The 16,841-nt window shown below is 31.6% G+C and overlaps 1 protein-coding gene across 1 annotated transcript; it reads left to right on the top strand.

Moving 5' to 3' along the window:
• Positions 1-13,553: 13,553 nt before the first annotated feature.
• On the top strand, positions 13,554-14,905 carry LOC145063504 (neuronal acetylcholine receptor subunit alpha-5). Its single transcript, XM_079011101.1, has 2 exons — positions 13,554-13,818; positions 14,706-14,905. The coding sequence occupies exons 1-2, from the start codon at positions 13,651-13,653 to the stop codon at positions 14,754-14,756; spliced, it is 219 nt and encodes a 72-aa protein (XP_078867227.1). The 5' UTR covers positions 13,554-13,650; the 3' UTR covers positions 14,757-14,905.
• The last annotated feature ends 1,936 nt before the right edge of the window (positions 14,906-16,841 follow it).

Consider the following 16,841-nt stretch of genomic DNA (forward strand, 5'->3'; position numbering starts at 1 on the left):
TTAATTAACTATTGTATACATGTTTGTATGTTCATGTTGCTTCAAAATAATAATTAATTAAAAATCATGGATATGTCATATTATCCATATTATCCATGTAAGCTTTTTTTAAAATGCAAATTGTCTATCTTATCACTTTTTATTTTAGTATATGTTTAACATTTTAATTATAATAATAGGTGTTTTTTAAAAGTTTATTTCACTTTTTAATAATAACAAGTGGTTTTAAAATTAATAAGCAATAATTATAAATAATAAAATCAAATTCCATGGATATGTCATATTATCCATGCAAGTCTCTTTTGAAATGCAATTTGTCTATCTTATCACTTTATTATTTAGTGTATGTTTCACTTTTTAATAATAATATTAAGTGTTTCTTAAAAGTCTTCTTTAACTTATGATTAATAATAAGTGGTTTAAAATTAATGAATAACAATTTTAAATGATAATAAAATCAAATTATAAATTACATTTAGCTATAAATAAATTCTATTTTAAATGAACATCATTATTGAAATTAGAAAATGATCGCATAAATAAAAATATAATTAATCAATAATAATAGTTGTTAAAAATAATACTAAATAGATAATTATACTTAATTCTATTAATAAGGAATGTGAGTTGATGTCAATGAATATTATTATTCAAAATAATAGAGATTATATATATATATATATATATATATATATATATATATATATAAATTAGTGTAAAAATATTATCTCAAAGCTAATGTCAATAACATAACCATTTTAAACATTTAATTTTCAATATTTTAACAATATATTTTTAATCTTCGCTGCGCAACGCGCGGGAATTCGTCTAGTATACTTATAAAGGAATCATTTTTCCTTTCACCACATTCATTTGAAACTCTCATTCATTTTTTCTTTCACCACATTCATTTGAAACTCTCATGACTTTTCAATTTCTTTCTAATTATGATTATAAATTGGTTAATTAGGTTAAATAAATATCAAACATAAAGTGTAATCATATATAAACTAAATTTGAATATTAAAAAAAGTATATTTTCTTCTACTTATAAAGTTATGTTTTTAACTTTTAACATATTATACTTAATTTATTAGGTATAATATGTTGTTGTATATAAACCATTATCATTTTAAAGCTACAACTATTAAAAAATTTCTATAAAATACTTGAATTGTTAATTTAAATATAACCTTACAAGATCAACTTAGATATAAATTTTAGTTCAAGTTAAACAACCCAAAGAATATTTTGTAAATAATTAAAGTGATAAATTGTAGTGTCTTTCTAATAATGATTATAAGTTGGTTAATAAGGTTAAATAAGTATAAAACCTAAAGTGTAATCATAAATAAACTAAATTTCAATATTAAAATAATATTTTTACTTCTACTTATAAAATTATTTCTTTAACTTTTAACATATTATACTTAATCTATTAGATTTAATATGTTGTTGTATGTAAACCATTATCATATTAAAGCTATAACTTTTGAACAATTTGGACAAAATACTTAAATTGTAAATTTAAATATAACATTACATGGTCAACTTTAATATAAATTTCAATTCCACTTAAAAAAACTTAAAGAATATTTTGTGAGTAGTTAAAAGTGATAAATTGTAGTGCTAAATGCAAAAACAAAATTGTAATATCAATTTAACTAAAATATCTCCTAAAGATATTTTTATAATCATTAAAAGTTTTCAAATAAGTAGCTTAAAATAACTTACAATAACAAAAGCTTAAAATAACTCTATATAAATGATTATATTGTTACCTTTAAAATAATAAAAAAATGTTTGATATTTTAAATAATTACAATGACAGAAATTAAAACGTTAAACAAATAAATTTTAAAAAATTAATTAACAATAACAACTATAAATAGCATTAAATCATATATTATATTTAATTTTATTGATGAGTAACCCGCGAGTAGAGGTCATTCAAAATATTGAGATTATGCAATTTTTATAGATGTATATATATTATCATATAATTCAAAATAATCAATATATTATATCAACTTAGTATATGAATTATTATATCAAATTTAACAACAAAATTATTGTTATATTTAAGAAAACATATATTTATAAAGATTTCAGATATATAGATTGATTCTGCGCAACACGCGGGCATTCGCCTAGTTTTTCCCTATAATCTATTGAATTCGACAAAAGGTTCAATTAAACATATTTAGAAAAGACATGTATTTGCAAGCATTTTGTATTTGAAAAATATCTTTTTTTTCTTAATGTCAGTTGAACTCTATATCCCCTTGAACGAGGTCATCCCTCTATAAATGACATTAATCCATTGAATGTTAAATAAACATTCCAACACATTCAACCAATTTATTAAATTATGCATTATGAATATTGTTATTTGTCAGCATAAATTTGGACTCCTATTCGTTATTCCACCCGAAGTTGATATTTCTTCACCTATACTTATTATTACCCCAGAATGACATCTTATTATGGTTGGCAGGGCCGGTCCATAGAGTTTTCATGCCTCGGGCGAACATACAAAATAATGCCCCTATGTTTATTCCTTTCAATGACCTCATTTTTTTTAGAACAACATAAATTTTGATATAAAACCTAATAAAATGCTAGACAAAAAACAATTACTATGAATTAATAACCATGCTAGGATTAAATTTGCAGTTTTCTCCAATAGAAATATGATCATAGATGATATAAATGACTAAAATTTACAAAGTAAGACGATGTTAAAATTATTCTTTTTTCTTTTATCTCTTTTGCCATCTTAATTACAGATCTTGTAAACACAACTCTATTAGTCATGGATATTCTAAAGAAGATCCAACTTAAAGATGTACATTCAATCATCACTACAACAGTTTAGCAAAATCCTCTAACTAAACTACATCAAACATACAAATCCAACATATAAGAAATGAAACCATTTTATGTCTTTTACTTCATTGATCAATCTCAGAAGCATAGTTTAGTCAAATAAATTAATAAAATATGCAAATATATCGGGTGTTTTTAGAGAAAAAACAGTGGTAGAAGATTAGACAACCCCTAGGATTAACTATATGCATCCATGAAGTTTAAAACCCTAGAAGCAAATTCATACCATTCATACTAATTCGTAATAGAAACATGTTTTTGCTTTCAATTTTAGATAAAAGAAACAACATGTTTTTGCTTGAAACAAGGCGATCTATTTGCAATACATGTAAACAGAAATCAGTAAAGACTAATACATCAATTTAACTCATACTAATTCATAACAGAAATAGAAAACTAGAGCTTCATATCAAACGATTCAATTAACTACGTCTAGCAAAAACACAAACAAACAAAATCCCTAACTTATGTTTAGATATAGATTCGACTTGATTTAGAATGAAATTCGACGAATAGAGACAAATTGTTATGATTTAAACCGGGCTGAGGAGCTGAGAGATCGATGGTTTGGGCTCCAAATTCATGCTGATGATGATGACCAATGGTATGAATCCGTAACGAGTGATGACTTTAGCTTTCTTCATCGTCCATGTACTCCATTCCTTCAAGAGCTTCGATGCTGAATTATCGTCCGATGGCTTTGATCCTCTCGATGATTTGTGCTTTGATTTCAAAACCACATTCGATGACATGATTTCTCCTCTTTCGATCGATCGGTCTTTCGTCTGGTATGCGTAATGCGTATGTCTGGGGATGCAGATTTGCAATTACTTTGCCTGTGATCCCTAAAATAGGTGGATGAAGTGATCTGAATCTTGTTCCATAAGCAACAAGCCCAATAGGCTCAATTGTATTTTCATGTCATAATTCATGTTATTTTTTTTTTAAATTAATATCCAAATAGAAGTGTTTGAAAGATATATTTTATTTTCTATAACTTATATTATTGTCTTAATTTTAATAAATAACCTGATAAATGAAGTAATACGGGTTGATTTGATTATCATTTGCTTCTAAATTATTTTATAACAATCTCTAAAATCTACTATTTATATTGGTTAATTTTGGTAAAGTTGTATTATCATGACGACCGAAGGAAAAATTCATAAAAACTCAACGTATTATCTCTCAAAGTTAAAAAAAAAACCTATCATTTTAATTTTGTGTCTACTACAATCTTATTATTACATGTAAAATTAATAATTAAGAAAAATGTTCTCATATTGTTCCACACAGGCTGTAATGAAAACCATAAAGGAATATATATATATATATATATATATATATATATATATATATATATATATATATATATATAATAGAGAACCATAAATAACAAGGAACAAAAAAACCAATCGTGAGCGTCAGAAATCATAATGATCAACGTCCAAGGAAATACATGTACACTTTTACATTTGACGCACACACACACCGGATTATACCGAAAAATCCACATCCTTACCAAAAACCTCACATCTTTTTTTCGTTTAAAATATATTTTATGCCACATTTTTTATCAAAAAAAAAATCGAACATACCGTTGTTCTTGATTTTTCGTCCTCTTTCCATAGAGATCTTTGTTGATATATAAAAAACAAACTTTTTTTCCGAAAGAAACTCACTTCATTTTAATGATCAGACATCAGCATCTATTAGCTAAAAGTAAACATCCAAAACACAACCATAGATGCAAACCATCCCAAAAATAGCCGAACTTTATTTGACTCCAAACAGCCAACTTCAAATCAAGTTCCTTAAATCCTTCTCATATGTGAACTGAATATCAACACTTATTACTTTCGCAATCTTATTATACCCATCGACATCGACATTGGCTATAAAAACTTCAGCATTCAAGATGTGAATCATGAACTGTGTTCGACATCAAGTCCATAGATCCCGTCGATTTCGAAATTAATAGCAAATTAAACTCAGATTCAACATTCACAACACAATTATAACTTATATCAAACAAATTCAGCATTCAATTCATTGATTCATCGATTGCATATCAAATTTGACTTTTCTTTTTAGAGATTGACTTTTTGAAATCGGAAGTCAAAAAACACGATACTGTTGATTCTTGTGACAACCCGTAATTTCTATCTTGTAAAAGTCAAACTTATCTATTAAATGTCAAACTTATTTCTTTATTTATCTTAATATAATTAGGGTAATGAATTATAGGGGTATAAACCTTGTATTCAAGTGAAATATGTGTTTTGGAGGGAAAAACATTTGGAACCAAAGAGCCTTCACCCGAGAACCTTCACTTGAGTCGCAAACCTTCATTGGGCAGTAAACGCTCGGACCGCAAACGAGCCTTCGGGCCGTAAACGTCTCTCGTACTCGACCGTGAACTCCTGCGGGCCGTGAACCTCCCTCGGACCGCAAACTCTACCTATATATGTGTTTGACTAAAAATTTCCTCACTTCTTCACTTCTGATCGAAAACTCAAGCCTTTTTCTCTCAAAGTCTTCAACCGAAAACCCTAGTTTCTCTCAACCATTACCCGAAGATCAATTGTTCCACCTTCGGATCTCCATAAGAACATCTGGTGTCCTTTTTTCATCCGTCAATCACCATAATTTCCGAGTTCCAGTCGAAAACGCTTGAATCTTCAAGGGCCAAAAACCCTTTACGGCCGTGAACAACGAAGGTTGGTCGTAAACCCCCAACAACCACTTTATTTCGGTTCTAACTCTTCTATTGTAAGTAGTTCTTACATCCTAGGTTGTTTCCTTAATGCCTTAGAGGTTATATTCACTAATTTCATGCCTACATATCGTGTAAATTTCTATTTAGGACTTGTTTTGTCCCGGGAGCTGGCTTGTGGAATCAATCATCCTATATCGAACCCTCTATTGAATCACTCCCAAAAGGTGAGTACATACCCCTTCAAATTACTCTTTTAAATGCTTTTAGGGGGATAATACAAGCAGAAAACAATATATTTGTGTTATTCATTTACATGTGGAAACAAACAAACAAAAAGGATTTCTTATACTCAAATGTTGTTAAAATTATTTTAAAAACTCTTTTAAACTATTTTTAGATTTCTGTTTATATCAAAATCATATTCGTGTACATATTTATGTATAAGTATGCTTTAACGGACTTAGGACTATTGCTAAATACCGTAACTCCTGTTCCTTGTTTGGTTGTGGGCTTAGGGTAGGATCACTAGTTCGACTATCAGTTAAATCATAGGTATGCTTGCTAAATATATGCCTGAATATTGAACCTCATTATTTTCAAGGAATATACTTAAATCAGTTGCATATGTTGGACAATTGAGTCTTTTCTACAAATCAATAACAGTTCAAACAAACATACTAGTAAACTATAATAGGTATAGTTTAGAGGATCACTACAGACTACTTCTAGAATAGAGAAACAATACATGAGTCAATACATACATACTATTACTATTCATTACAAAGCATACTATTCATTTACAAGAACAAGAATGAACTTACATACTATAACAAGAACGAGATAACTAAAATGTGAGATACTATTTCCTGACATAACAATACTCTTGCTATGTCACGTTTTGTAACCAGAGTCTCCTGGAGGGAGAGCGTGGGTTTGTGTATAGATCTATACACGACTGACCATCCCGCACCTTGCTGCTAGCTACAGTGGGACCTGTAGTGTCACACCCCTAAACCAGAACGGCGGAATCGTTCGAGGGCGGATGATTTCATGTAGTATCGAAACAGTTGAATACATAGTAAACAAAGTAACACAACCATCATATATATAATTTGAAAGTTTACATTGTAGAAAGTACTTGTTTCAAAAGAAATTACAATATGATGTCAAAATGAAATTAAACTAACGCCGCAACGTCCCTTCTTCAAAAGCAGTGGTTTACCTGTATTACTGAATCCCTGAGAAATACAATTAGTTTTGAAAGAGTATGTCAGCATTTAAGCTAGTGAGTTCATAAGTATTTAGTGACAATGTTTGTATGAAATAGAATGAAAATGGTTTGTACATGTTTAAATGTTCCTAGCAAATCCCATATTTTCTACTATAGTAGATGGTACTTAATTGTTCCAAAACTATAATGCAATAGTGCTTTTCATGCCTAAAATAGTAGGTTTATGTATAAATCGTTAAGGCATTTGAAAAACCCCGTAAATCAATGTGTTTTTAATACTCCATGTGAGTCTTATAATCATACTATTTGACCAGGATGCCTATAACAACGTTCTTCAGGCGTTGGAAAGTTATGACGTTTGTCACCCCAGGCCTGTCGGCCTAGCTGTAGCTAACAGCTTAGGTGCGGGATTGTCAATCCCGTATAGATCTATACACAAGTATCACGCTCCCCCTACAAGGGATTATGGTATATAATACAGGACTTAAAATGCATACTCGAAAGTACGTGAAATGTCTCACAAAACTTAGTATAAAACAGATTTACGTATGAAAATGTCCATTTGTTCTTGTGTATGAAAGTATCTCTTTGATATAGTGTTTCTAGTATGTAAATGTTCATGATTTTCTCGTAAACTATACCTATTATAGTTTTTCAAAGTGTGTGTTTCGTTCGTACAGTAAATCCTAGTGTAATGCTCACTTGTTATGTAAAGTATAGCATTTAAAGTGACATAAATGATCACATATACTTAAAGTATAAATAAAGTGTTTGATTCGTATATATATATATATATATATATATATATATATATATATATATATATATATATATATATATATAAACATGTTTTATTTCCAAAGACAAGATGTTATCGAGTATATATATATTGCATACGAAAGTTTCCATGTAGTAGTTATGAATCACATATGAATCACTTGATAAAAGAGTATATAGTGAAATTTTATGTTACACATGATAATAACCGTGTCTTTACTTGTATTCCCCCCCCCCCCCCCTAAAAGTGTATAAAAAGCATTGATAAAACATTTGAAAGTGTAGTTTATAGGGGTATGAACTCACTTGATAGATCGAAGAAAGCGAGATGATAATCGAGCAGAACTTCGACTTGGAAGAGTTGATTTTTTTCTCAGGATTCTCAAGAATCTCGGGAATCTCGGGAGTGTAGAACCTTCCTTCAGAACTTGAGTGTGAAAACCGGGGCTTCGGAGGGCTTCGGGAGCTTAACCGCAGAGTTTCAGCACGAGAGATAGAAGAATGGAGCACCTAAACCCGACACCCCAAGAGTTCTATTTATAGGGGTGGATTTTTGGGTGCCACGTCATGGAAAAGGCTGGCCACGTCGTGGGGAGAAAATCTTATCTCCTTCCGTTGATTGGATGCCCTCAGTCACTTGCCGGATCGCGACAAACTGTGCCACGTCGTGGCAGACCTGACAACCTTGGATTTTGGACCCCGAACTTGTAAAATCCATAACTTTTGCGTACGAGCTTCGTTTTCGACGTTCTTTATATGCACACGTAGCTGAAAATATTCTCTACAACTCTTGTTTAGACTTCGTCGGCTAATTTTGACTTTATTTTTAATTATCTGTTTTTAACGGGCCGGGACACGAAAAGTCCGTTAAAAATCCATAACTTCTTCATCCGATGTCCGTTTTCATCAGACTTTTCACCGTTGCGCTACTATTGGTGAGACCTTTGATTCTCATTTAGTTTGTTTCGGTCAAAAGTCTCTTGAGCTCTATTTCCAGTTTTTAGTTGTCTACTGCTATATCCGCATCTTGGAAAAATTATAACTTCCTCATACGAAGTCAGATTTGGACATTCTTTTTGTGTACGCTCACTGTTTAATGATATCTACAACTTTCATTTAGATACTTAAGGCTAAAAACCATTGTATTGAAACTTCGCGTTTTTCGTTTAATCGGTGTTGTCGGTTTTGTCGGAAATCTTAGAATGGTCATAACTTCTTCGTTATAACTCGGATTTTAGTGTTCTTAGTATTTCTATAAACCATGACACATTATCTAGCATAATAGATATCCCTATAGAGACTTTTGCACATCTTATTTTTTTTTGAAGTTAATTTCATTATATCAAAAGTGGTTACAATACTTGACTTTTTAGGTCATTACATAGAGTCGAAATATCGGGTTGTCACATCATCCCTCCGTTAGAGAGAATTTCGTCCCGAAATTTAATGTATGGTAATTATTTGTGGACTAGGGAAACAGATGCGGGTACTTTGTTTCATCTGATCTTCGCGCTCCCAAGTATATTTAGGTCCCCGCTTTGTATTCCAGCGGACCTTCACAATGGGTATGCGACTTTGTTTTGTTCTTTTAATTTCCATATCCATGATTTCAATTGGTTCTTCTATAAAGTGGAGACTCTCGTTGATTTCGATTTCGTCTAAAGGGACGACGAGGGTCTCATTGGATAAACATTTCTTCAAGTTTGACACATGAAAGGTAGGGTGTACGTTATTGAGTTCCTGCAGTAGACGAAGTTTATAGGCTACCGGGCTGATCCTTGCGAGGATGTCGAATAGTACGATATACCTTGGGTTTAGTTTCCCATGTTTTCCAAAACGTATTAGCCCTTTCCAGGGTGAGACCTTCAATAGCACTTGGTCCCCAACCTGAAATTCCAAGGGTTTCCGCCTTTTGTCCTTATAACTCTTTTGTCTATCCCTTGAAGCCTTTAGTCGTTCCCGAATTTGTACAATCTTCTCAGTTGTTTCTCTTATGATTTCCAGGCCAGTGAGAGTGTTGTCGGGTACTTGTCCCTTGGCTTGTTGCGTGTCACCCACTTCAGCCCAACATAGTGGTGATCTGCACTTCCGACCGTAGTGTATTTTTATACCATACTACTGTAAATCTTCATTTTTCCATTACATTCATACAATGATATTCTCACACGAGAAATGCATACTATTTTCGAGTAAAGATAGTTTTACAAATATGGAAAACATACATTTATACTATTTCAAGTACAAACATACATTTTACACTATTTTCAAGAAAACGGGTCATACAAACAGTTGAGTCTTGGTAGAAGACTACCTTTCATTTAATGCAGAAAATATAGGATTTTCTGGGAAAGATACAAACATTTTCACTAGTCATATACAAACATTTTCGCTAAACAAATACAAACTTTTTTCATGAAACAAATGCAAACACTTGACACTAAAATACTTATGTACTCACCAACTTAAATGTTGATACTCTCTTTCAAAATAACTTGTATTCCCAGGAAACCAATAGACAGGTACACGAGCATGTTTTTGAGAAGACGGAGCATGTTTAGACTCGTCTTTTATTTTTGCTTTACAATTTTTTGTGTCATTGTACTTTACAAAGAACACACATGTATTTATTATTTTATTAATGCAATGGATGTTGGTGGTTGTTTTACTATTGTACATTGTTATGATACTATACATGACGTCCTCCACCCCGAATGTTTCCGCCATCTCGGTTTAGGGGTGTGACAATTTTTCAAAACAATTTCAACGAACAATTCTTCTCACGTTCTTTACAAAAATTCCATAGATCTTGACAAATTTCATCAAATCCAAAAACTCAAATTTCGAAATCTTAGTCTTAACTTAATCACAATCAATCTTTGAGATTAAACTCAATGTAAAGAATCGATTCACAAGTACATCTTCCACATTCAAAGTAATCAATCAACACAAGTGATGAAAGAAGAACGAGATTCCAGAAAAAGAACAAAAGAGAAGTTGAATGCGACTTCAGAACATATTACAACGATGTTGACTTAATTTCGATGAATCAATGGGCTCCCACATTAAAACCGGATTAAATGACATTTGGGCTTAAACAATGGACATGAATAGTAACTGACATCGAATTTTGGGTTTAAAATATGGATATGAACAGCATTGAACATTAATTGATTGCAATTTTGAACATTAATAAACTCAAAGATTTTGATTTGTTTTTGGGTCAAATTTTGATTCAAATGAGTGATTGCACTTTGAGAATCAAATCGAACGAACAAATATGAGATTAGATCGGGTTTTGATCAACTAAAAAATTATCGGATCACAACAAATGAGTTTTTTAAAAAAAAACATCATAAATAGTCCCTGTGGTTTCCCCAAATTTGAAGTTTAATCCCCGTGGTTTAAAAACATCATATATAGTCCCAGTGCTTTCAAAACTTTTGACGATTGGTCCTTATTGTTAACTCCGTTAAGTTTTGTCTGTTAACTAAAGGGCATTTTCGTCATTTCACTACCACAGGGACCATTTATGATGTCTTTTTTTGAAAAAAATAAAAAATTAAATATAATTATTTAATTTATAAAAGTTCTCTATCTATCTATCTATCTCTCTTTCTCTCTCTCTCTCTCTCCCTCCCTCTCTCCCTCTCTCTCTCCTAGATGCCATTAACCTAATCTTACCCCCGCTTTTCCTTCGATAATCCTTAAACCCTCCATGTAAATATGAGTTTAATCCTACTGGAGAACCATCAAAAACTCTTCTCAATCTTGGCATCACATACTAGATAACAATGTTCTTCATTTCTCAGTGGGTCTCTCTCGATGGATCCTTTATGAAACATCAGCGTTGTTAGGTCACCATCAAAGAACACAAAATCTGCCAAACCCAATCACTCTATCCCTCTCACTGAACCGTAGAGTCTCATCGCTAAATCTGGTGTTATAGTATGGATCTCGTCTACCTTGTGCCATGATCACGTTTTTGGACCTAGAATTGATTTTCTTGGGATTAAGAGAAATCATAAATCTTTTAGTTTCATTTTCTTGCAAAGCTCATAGATTCAGATGGAATTATTAAGAGAAATCGTAGATTCAGATGGCATTATTTGTATCTAGTAAAGCTCAGATTTTTTGTTTCGTTTTCTTGGGATTAATCTTCATTTGCTTCTTTAAATTGTCGCCTGTACTCCTCCACCGAATCGATTCCATAATATCTCTTGCAGATCTTTAAAAAGAAATTCTTGGGGAGGACCCATTTAGGAAAAACACGTTCGATCATCCGCCAAGATCTGTTCAAATACTGGATTTAGATCTGGCGGTGAAGTAGGAGAGGCTTATGAGGTTTTCAGGTCCGACGATGGAGAAAGGGACATGTTTCAGATGACATTGGAGACGAAGATCAACAACTTGGGATGGAGATGGAAGACGGTGGTACCCTCTTGTCTCCCTTCCCTTGCTCACCGCATGTACTTTTTTCCTTCACTGCTCATCATTGGTCCTCCGCTAGTGACCCATAAGAGATCGACAACTTGTGGAAACCCTTCGACTTTGAATCAAGATGGTGGTGTTGTGCTGGAGCGTGATTCTGATCAAGACTATGGCGGTGAGGTTGTTAAATCAGTGACGTCGCTAAGGTTGTGTTGCAGGTTTTAGAACAGATGAAGGAGTTAAAGAAATCAATGTGGGTTTGTTCTTTAAATCCTTAATGGCATGGGAGAGAGAGAGAGAGAGAGAGAGAGCTTTTATAAATTAAATAATTATAGTTAATTTTATCTTTTTTTTTTCAAAAAAATAAGAGAAAACATCATAAATGGTTCCTGTGGTAGTGAAATGACGAAAATGCCCTTTAGATAACAGACAAAACTTAACGGAGTTAACAATAAGGACCAATCGTCAAAAGTTTTTAAAGCACAGGGACTATCTATGACGTTTTTAAACTATGGGGACTAAACTTTAGATTTGAGGAAACCACATGGACCATTTATGATGTTTTTTTAAAAATGATCAAATGAATCAAAATGATCAAAAATTTACGAACGCAACACACGAATCAACGAGATTTAGAGATATCATAGAGAAAGACTCACCATAAATGCTCAAATTGTGACAAACTTAGCCAAACCGAGAATCATTTTTTCAAAAAATCGCGTTGATCTTCGAAGACCCGCTCTGATACCAAATATAGTGAATTATGAACATTGGTTTGGCATGCAAAATTAAAGAACACACAATGAAAACGGCGATTTGGGTGTTTAAGAGATGTATTCGATTATGTATGGTGTTACACAAAAAAGGATCTAGATCTAAATGTACATAATTAACACAAACACACTCAATATTACATCTTTTAAGCACACCTCTATAAGTGGTATGAACCCACCTTATATAGAGGTGTTTACATGTCTCTTTCTCACTCTCTATCTCTAATGTTACAAGGCTAAAACACCACATGCAAGTGAGTTTACAAAAGTCAAACAATTTACAAAGTCATACATGGATAACTTTGTACCCAACATATAGGCTTGCCAATCTTATTCTTATTCGTAATTTACATGGTTTTTTGGATTCGTTTTATATATGCATGGATTGTAAAGCAGTTTCGGAGGTAAAAAGGACAAACCGACAAAAAATGACAAGTTTGCGGTATAAACGAATGGAAGTGGTTCGTACACAATACTTTTTCTCCGTACACAACAAAATATGTTTTACATGATTGTACTTTACAACATTTTAAAACATGAACTATTATGTATGAAAAAATATTGTTGTGTATGGATCAACTTACACAAACGAATCAAAAATCCATCAAAGCTTTTTATGATATTTTCCCTATATGACATCAGCCCAAAAGGATATTACATAAGTTAAGGGGTTATAGAGACAACGTATGTATTCTCTAAGGGCAAAATCGTTACTTATGTACTAACCCTATACCCAAACTCAACAAGGTGGAAGGGAAAGAGGTCGCAGCGTGAGTGTGTGTGAGAGAGAAAGAGGAAGAACGACGACTGTGTAGAGATCGTTTAGCGAAAAAATGGGGGGAGGAATGGAGGCAAACAAGAACAAATTCATTGAAGATTGGGGAACGGTGAGGGAGAATCTGGAGCACAATTTTCGATGGACTCGTCGTAACCTAGCGCTCGTCGGAATTTTTGGCATCGCAGTTCCTTACTTGGTGTACAAGGGCACTGTTCGTGAATTTGTAAGTATCCAAACTTTCTTCCTATCATCTATGCGTATATTCGATGATCCATCGTTTTGGATCTGAATTAGTGATAGTTTGTTATGCGCGTGTTCTATCTAATATCCGATTTCGCACACTGCCACTAATCTGAACGAATAATTTCTGAATTTGACTTCCATGAGTAGACGATTGATGTGAAATATCTGGTTCTTGATGAATTGAAAACCGCGTGTGTGATAGGATAGCTATATCAGAAGATATCTGAAAACACTCATAATCAAGGCAAATGGGAACAACACAATTACATAAATGGGAAATGTAACTCACTTTCATTTTAATCTTAGAATGCTTACAAGAGAGAAGATTGAACATGTTAATAGATGAATACAGATGAAAAGGAGTTCTATAATGCAATAGATTCATCATCCATCTACCAACTCTGAACTTAGAGTTCCTTAATCCATTCCAAAGTGGTAGGAGAAATCACATCTAACAAGAAAGGGATCTAAAATGCATATTTAAATAGAAATCTTAGAGTCTTAGTGCATCATCTTCTTGTAAATTTCTTTTAGTTCTAATAAGTTTCATCATCCTTCATTTGTTTTATAATCAAAATATTCCACTTCTACTTAATCTAACATAAAAAAAACATTGTTTTGTATTTCACTAGGGTTCGTTTATATTCTTCAAAAATCTACTTAAAAGTCATGTTTATGTGCACTAGTTGTAACATTCTTGCTAAAAGATGTAAAGTCTCCACTCCAAATGATATATAATTTTCTCATAACATATATGTGACCAAACTTTTTGTTAAAGTTTCACTACTTGCATAGTTTTTGTTTTATTTTTGCTAGTTTCCTGTTTATATTAACATTAGTATTTTATTTTTTGGATAATTTTGACAGCATATGCAAGATGAAGACAATAACAGACCATACAGGAAGTTCCTTCCCTAAATTGCAATTCCAATCAATAAAAAAAATCCATGTTTTTTGAGCTTGGATTACTCTTGTTTTTATATTTTGTCTAGACCCAATTTGAATATTTCCATTTCTGGGCTTTTGTGAATTGTGATTCTTGCTTTGTGAAACATCAGTTGCTACTATTTCCTTTTTTTTTTTTTTTTTTTTCTTTTTTCAATATATATATATATATATATATATATATATATATATATATATATATATATATATATATATATATATATATATATTATTTTCTATAAAAATAATATAAAACTTGGTAAATGGACTTGAAAGTTAGATAAGTACAATGTAACGTGATTTCAAAATTAGTTGCATGCACTTTCACTTAACTATAAATTCATATTGTAATATTCTAAAAGCTTAAACAAAACAAATAATTAATAAAACTGAAACATGTATTTCACTATTTCTTGTGATTTATGTACTTGACTTCATTATTAATATATCACTAATGTACTAATATTATTATTCTCGTCTTCACTAGGCTTTTTGAATGTGTATTGAAGATAACGTGTTAATATTTATTACTTTTGCATTGATGTTATAATTATTAATTCAGTTTATGTCTTGTATTCTTGTTGATGTTTGATATTTGAAATTTTGAGTCGATACCTTTTAGTATATATATATATATATATATATATATATATATATATATATATATATATATATATATATATATAGAGTAAAAATGCAAAACAGGACATTGTGGTATGCGGTTATATTTAGTTTGGGTCTAAAAAGAATTGTTTTTGTATTTTTGATCTTTAATTCAAGCTTTTGGAACGAATTTAACATATAGTAATTCAAACATATTCCACTTTCATCCAAGTGCACATGAATCCCTACCTTCCAACCCATGGAAGTTTTCTTGATTTGGGCCATCATTGGTTTTGCTCATAAAACCAATGTGTTCGGTTCGAACCGGTTGGTCAAGAACCGGGGATGAGAATGGTCCAATAACGTTTGGTTTTATGTCAATTTTTAGGTCGGATTGAATTGAATAGTTTTAAAAAAACGGTGTGCTAGAACAGGTAAAAAACTGTTTCACCATTTCAATGGGCTTGTATTGTTGAAAGAACAACTCATTTCCAGAGTAAATTGAACATTTTGGAAGTGTACACAACTCGACATTTTCGAAGTGTACACAACTCAAAGGCGGACACATAGTACCGCCAAATATATGAAAATTCTTGGTTGAATCAGTGATCGAATTGGTTGAACCGAAAACCAAATTGATGCAACTAAAAATCCGGTTTTAAACATTCGATAAAACCCTAAATGATCTTTATATTATCTCTTTTATCATAAATCCCTAAATGATATTCATTAAGGATGGCAAAAAAGCCCGAACCTGATGAGGAAACCCGAAACCCGATCATTTCGGGTTGGATAACGGGTCGTTATCTGGTTTTTTATCGGGTTCGGGTCAGGGAGTGGGTAGTGGTTTGGTGTTAATTGCATGCATTCAAAGATAAAATACTTAATGTGGACGAACTTTTTAGTTTTTAAAAATATAGTGTGAATGATCATTTTTTATATTTTGATGCATTAGGTTAAACTTAAATCAAATAATCTTTTTAGTTATTAACAATTATTTATGTTTTGACGTATTATACTAAACTTAAATCAAATAATTTTTAATATAACATCGAGTTTATTTTATTAAAGTGATGCATTATATTTTTAATTTAAAAGAGAGGCTAGAACATGTATTTTTATAAGACATGGGGTACCCTAAAACGAATAAAGATTTTGTTATGAATTTTTATAAACCCGATAAGATACTCGAAACCCGACGGGAAAACCCGAACCCAATGGGACGCCCCGATAAGATACCCGAAAAATATCGGGGCGGGTTTGGAAAACCATGCCCCGCCCCGAACCTGCCATGTTGCCATTCCTAATATTCATATCTTCGTTTGATATATTTTGGTTAGTCGGTAGTGGTTTGGTGTTGAAAACCTATTCGTCTGATTTAATAATAGGGGTATATATATACATATATATATATATATATATATATATATATATATATATATATATATATATATA

The sequence above is a fragment of the Lactuca serriola genome, chromosome 7, assembly GCF_051521515.1.
Source record: "Lactuca serriola cultivar US96UC23 chromosome 7, Lser_US96UC23_V15, whole genome shotgun sequence".
NCBI lineage: Eukaryota > Viridiplantae > Streptophyta > Magnoliopsida > Asterales > Asteraceae > Lactuca > Lactuca serriola.